The sequence below is a fragment of the Pleurodeles waltl genome, chromosome 5 (genome assembly GCF_031143425.1).
Source record: "Pleurodeles waltl isolate 20211129_DDA chromosome 5, aPleWal1.hap1.20221129, whole genome shotgun sequence".
NCBI classification, from domain to species: domain Eukaryota; kingdom Metazoa; phylum Chordata; class Amphibia; order Caudata; family Salamandridae; genus Pleurodeles; species Pleurodeles waltl.
The window spans coordinates 740,641,786-740,647,785 of NC_090444.1; the positions used below are offsets into that span (position 1 = coordinate 740,641,786).

At 39.4% G+C, this 6,000-nt stretch overlaps 1 protein-coding gene across 2 annotated transcripts in view; it reads left to right on the forward strand.

The window, feature by feature from the left end:
* RASGRP3 (RAS guanyl releasing protein 3) overlaps positions 1-5,772 on the forward strand; it is a 368,221-nt gene extending 362,449 nt beyond the window's left edge. For both annotated transcript variants that reach the window (XM_069234699.1, XM_069234698.1), the window contains exon 17: positions 1,599-5,772. In XM_069234699.1, the coding sequence (XP_069090800.1) occupies positions 1,599-1,607 (9 nt within the window). In that variant the 3' untranslated portion in view covers positions 1,608-5,772. The remainder of the gene's footprint in view (positions 1-1,598) is intronic.
* The last annotated feature ends 228 nt before the right edge of the window (positions 5,773-6,000 follow it).

The window sequence follows — 6,000 nt, forward strand, 5'->3', positions numbered from 1 at the left end:
GGGTGTCAGCAAGGTGGGTGCCAACTGTGGCACTATGTTGCGCAGCAGCTGCTGAATGGCCTGCCAATTCAACCTGTACCTCTAGATGATGCCATGTTCCCTGAGGCCATGAAGGGTTGTTCTGGTGCGGAATATCCTCTCCTGCCTTCTGTGCTGCCTTTAGGGTCCCTGCTGGTGCTGTGGTAGCTGCTGCTGTTGTTGCTGGGCTATGCGTCTGCATGCACGCTGGATGAGAAGCACCTCCATGTCTCCCTTTTGCTGCTCTGCTGTTGCTTCTGTGTGTTCTGATTAAATACAGGTGTGTTTGCCCCATTTTAACGCCTGCCCTGACCCAAGCGTTCATTTTTTACGCAAATCGGGCTGTGCCTCATTTTCCGCCTCCGCCTCCCGGCCGTGCTGCATTTTTGCCCGGAACCATAAATACGACGCACGGCCGTTTAACTCATTTTTTGGACGGGAACACCTACCTTGCATATGATTAACGCAAGCCGGTTTCCCGCATCCAGAAAATGACTCACACGGCGGGATTTTCATGTCTGCAGGCTCGGGCATCAAAGTTTCAATATGGGGCAAGTTTTGCGCCAAATGTGCGTCAAAAATTTTGACGTACATTCGGCGCAGACGGAGTATAAATATGCCCCTTGGTATTTCCAGCCCAGGCCGAGTTTATGTCATTCATGCAGCACTTTTTGAGAAGCGTTGGGGAGGTGAATAAAAGGGAGGATCGGCTTTGTTTCTTAGGGATCTCTATTTATCCTTCTACATGCCTTGATCAAATCTTAAAATGGTGTAATGGCAATAGTGCGTCGGCAAAAGGAAAAGATCAACTCATTAAAACCACCTGAGCCAAATGCTAGATGTTTGTCAGAGGATGTCGACATGAAGGCTGTATTTTGTTGAGCACTGCTGCCATCTAGTGGTTAGTTTGTAGAAATGTCTGTGATATAAAACTTGTTAAAGAGCTTTTCAAACACTACATCAGTCTTTAGTGTTTCGCTAGTTCTGTATGTTTGTCTTTCCTGGAGAGGGTAAGATTTAGCTAACGATAGGGTGTGTTGTGAAAAGGGGATTGTTTCGCTGTGGAATAAGATGAAGAGCGTAGGGCCTAGTTGGAACGCTGTTTGTAGCTGGTCAGGTTAGTTATGCACCAATTGGAGACTTAGGTGGATTAGTTTAAATTTAGTCTAAATTGGCATTTTTTGATGAGTTAATTCCTCATGTTGCCTGTTATAAGTAGGATGTGAGTGGGTGTGTTCATTCTTATATCCTAGAGTTGGTCTTGTAGTCATGAAGGGGTTGCTTATCACTGTCTGAATGTTTGCGGTCTCTATCGTGACGTTCAATTATTGTTTGCAATAGGGATGTTTCCTTTATACAATATTTCATTCATAGATAGATCGATCGATAGACAGATATATAGATAGATAGATAGATAGCACCTTAATCAGAAAACTGTACTTGTAAACAGTCTAGGAGACTTGACAGCTGAATTAGTGACAGTAAGCTGCAAGAAGAACTAGGCATGTGTTATATTGCTCACATCAGAATATGTTGATTGAAAAAGTTAAGGTAAAGTGATTTTTTTTTTTACTTTGCAGGACAGCTGAACTCAGCGAGACAAGAGTAATCACTCCTGAAGGAAACACTGGAAATCCGGAGACTTTCGGAGTAAATAGAGACGGCTCAGCGCTTCACCCACAACGCACTTTAAGGTGGGTGGCATCTTCACTGGAGAGAATACTTGTAGATCTCGCTTTCAGGGACAGAAGACATGATCACCAAATGAAAGAGAAACAAAGTGCACTGATCCCACATCCAGATCCAGAATATGCTCTTCTCTATATTCATTGCCGCTGTTAGTGCTGGACGGAGATGATGTGGAAAACTATCCACCTACAAAACACAGTGGACTCCATTACAGACCCAGCGGAAGGAGTATTTTTAATCTGCACTGCTAAACGGACCTGGTCGCTCTTGGCTTCAGACTTGCATGGGAATGAAGGGGAATGTGTCATGTTCAACAGGATGAATATCAGATACCAGCTTTGAGGGGGCGATGCATTGACTCAAGATGCGATGACACAAGATGTTTATTAAGGGCCTTGTAGTTATAAACAATTTGTTGTTACCTCGGTATCCTTTAAGAGCTTTTGATGGAAGGCCTGTTGAGTTAACATTCTGCTTAAAGTGATCCAACTCTTTAGATCTTGTGTGTCAGACCGCCTGATGTAGCCTTGTTTTTGGGCGCCTACTACACCTCAATGCGAGACTTGTGTGGGCTGCTATCTTCCCGACTACTCTCCAATGTTTAAGGCTTCCAACAGTGAGCCCTCATGTTTCAAACGGGCAATGTAGCAGTCTCTAACAATAGGCAGAGACTACAGCAAACCCTGTAAATTAGCCATAATCCCAATTTATGCGATGCTAACCAACTTTTTAGGAGACTCGAGCCTAATGCTAAAATGTTTTCCAGTAACTATGTATCAACTGTTGATCAATGTTATCTTAACAGTTAAAACCATTTTCTTTCTTGGTTACAAATGTAATATTTTGACTGTCTATCATCGGAATTCACCTTGTGGGTGCACACTCTGTATGTGGTATCATTCGAGATGCAATTTGAACACTGGCCATTACAAACAAAATGCTACATTAGAAAATACATATTGTGGTAATGTTGAAACAGTTTCTGCCCTTGAAAACTGCTTATATCCTCATAAAACACAGTAAACTCTATTCTCGGAAATGTACGAACCATAGACATAAGCCTATGTTTTGAACACTTTTCGATTTTTTTTTAATTCAGAGGATTCTAGATGTGCCTCTCGGAAGTTGCAACAGTCACGGATTCCCGGGGGTAGCTCTTTTGTGTGTGGTTTTGTGAACTCCAGGTTACTCTGGAAAAAGTCGTGCATGCATAAATAAAGGTGGTGTGTACTTACAAATGCTTAAATATGCTACCCAAGTATAATTATACTTCACATTTTTTTTTTTTCTCCACCTAATAAGGATTTCCCCTTTGGAGAAATTCCTCCCCGTACACCACCAATTTTGGGGAAGTGTTTAGTCCCCATGCCCACCTAGCGTACTGATGTATACATGCCGTTGACAGATGAACATCTCCAAGCACATCCAAGATGTAATGTACCTGGCAAATGTTTCTGAATATCCACAGGTTTATGGTTTGTGGGTGCCCCTACTCAGGCAGACTTCCCTTGCAGTGGAATGTCACACACCTCACCCCTAGGAACACATTTACTCACAAATAGCACTCAGCAACTCCTCTAATATTACACGTGAATAAACTGATTTGAAAGAGTAATTTGAGTTATCTGTACACCTAAGTTCCACTTACTTCTGAAAATTAATTAATCAGGCCTAGAAAGCTAACTTGCATTCAAAAACCTTATACAGTTGCTGGTTGTATGTAACTGTGCGTACATACATTATTACATATATATATATATAAAATCAGAAACAGCCATTTTGAATCTGAGAGAGTGCTTGCTTTCCTTTCCTTTTTTTAAACAAAATTGGAGGATTGGTAATGAAGTAACAAGGATGGTGGAACTTGTCCAAGCTCATCATTTGTGTGTTTCACGCCAGTCCGTCACAAACAGTATGTATATATGTATATATAAATATATATATATATATATAAATATATATATATATATATATTTATTTATGTATATATATACATAAATAAATATATATATATTTAAACAAACATATATAGATATCGAGGGGTGCTGATCTGGACGAAAAGCAGGGCTCTGATTGGCTGGCCATAAACTGAAAGGAAAGTGGCGCCCACCACTTTCTTTGTCACTTTTCCTGGGGAAGTGAAAAATATTCTGTAAAAACACATAAGGGGTCAGGATACAAGGCAAAAATTGTCCCAATTTGTCTGGCCAGTCTGTGGATTTACCACAGTGCTCAGTGCAACCTTCGGTGTATATTGGCAGATCCAAAGGAAAATGAAAACAAAAAAATACACCCACTCTCACACCAAACCCCCAACGCACACGGCAAAGGCCATGCACAGCGTGGGAGTGGGTGCATGCGGTGAGAGTTGGCTACAGGGCCTGCCTCTGACCCCCACCACACACAGCCAAAAACTGTTTGCGGCTGTGGTTGTATTAACGTACAGTAGTTATATATTACGTTATGTTAAAAACAATATAGAAATTCACTAAAAAAACAAAGGTTACATAGACTTTATAGTTAGATTGACTTTTTACCCCACACAAAACCATATAAATTCTGCAGTTATAGTTATACGTTTACTTAGCTGAAAAAACTAACTTGTGTCGTAAAGTAACTTTAGTCCACGAGTTATAGTTTCTTAACATAAGTATAACTATAACTGTAAGTGCTTAATTTCTATGCTTTTTGTGGGTAAAAAGTCAACCTAACTATAATGCCCCTTAACCTTTGTTTTTTTTCGGTGTATATATAAACACACACACACATATATACATATAAAGAGAAAGCGGCGAGGGAGAAAGACAAAGTGAGAAGAAGAATTTGAGAAGTGAGAGATCGAAAGAAAGGATTTATTACAGGTTACCAGGTAAAACCTTGTTAAATCGGATTAGTGTGCATGAGCCCAGTTGCTTGGACTGTAAAGATACTGTAACATGGAAAGGTGAGTAGGATAGCAAGGCTATACTACAATAACAACTATAACAATTGCTCTGAAGTGATGGTAGTGTGAATGCATGTGTGTTAGTATAATTTATTGCAGCATGTTTACTTTCACTGGCATGGCATAAATACATTCAGTAATTTGTCTTAATACGTATTTGTCCTAGTGTCCATTTGGCATCTTGAAAAATGATGGACTTGACTGTACTGTTAGTATGAAGGACAAGCAATAGATGAGGTCATTTCATCCAGCCCTATCAGATGTATGATTGATATTTATTTATGCAATACACCACGTGGAGCAGGCTCTACCCTAAGGTGATTGTCAGAATTAGAATGTTTGAAGCTCGACACTAATATAAAGAATAGTGCTTAGGTGGGTGACTGAATCAGCCTTTTTCTAGTTCGAAAAACTGAGACGAAGAGATAAATAAAAGATGTGACCAAAAAACAGCATGGAAAGTATAAGAGGCAAGTGCAAAACAACTACTGGCTGCACAAGCTGTGCCTTAGCAATAGGACCATTGCTGCTGTCAGTTATGTTCTTCCACTTTTGTGAGACTGTTGAATACAGCACTCTGTCTTGTATTGCCTTCTTGTTTTATTTCCTTGATTGTATTTAATGATGATGCCTTAGGTCAGATTCATTTTTTAAATAAAAATTGAAGCCCCCAAAAAATCTATAAAATGGAAGTGCCAGTCAGTGTTTCTTTAGAGGAGCTTTGGGAATAGTGTTATTATTCTTATTTATGTTATGTTTGTTAAATGAAAACAATGTGGTATGCAAAGATACCATGTAGGGAAGGTTTTAGTCATTCACAACACAGAGGTTTCACAATTTAATCGTCACCAGTTTATCAACTACAAATGTAAACAGTAAGATGTCTCATGGACAGGTTTTTCAATATTTTCACTTACAGGAACTAAATCACCATATTTTAGTTTTATCACCACTAATACCCTTTTCTTGGTGGTTTATTCTGTGGAATGTTCTAATTTCATATTCATGTGCCGAAAATAAAATCCAAAGCTTACCGCTCAGACCAATCTTAAACACTCACTGATGACATTTTTTATTTATACAATGCCCTGAATCCATATGTCATGAAAATTAAAAAAAATCCAAACAGTACTGATGTTTGTCCATTTTGTGAAGGATGTTGTTCTCTGATTTTATTGTCATGTCTGCAGTGCTGCTTTCTTACAATTTATGTTTAAAAAAACATTTTATGGGTCTATTCGTGAAGGTATTTTCAGCTGTAAGCATAATTTTGTGGTGAAAAACACCTCCATTTACACCTGCACAAAAATTCCTAGAAGGATTCCAGGCAGGTGTAAATTAATTTACAG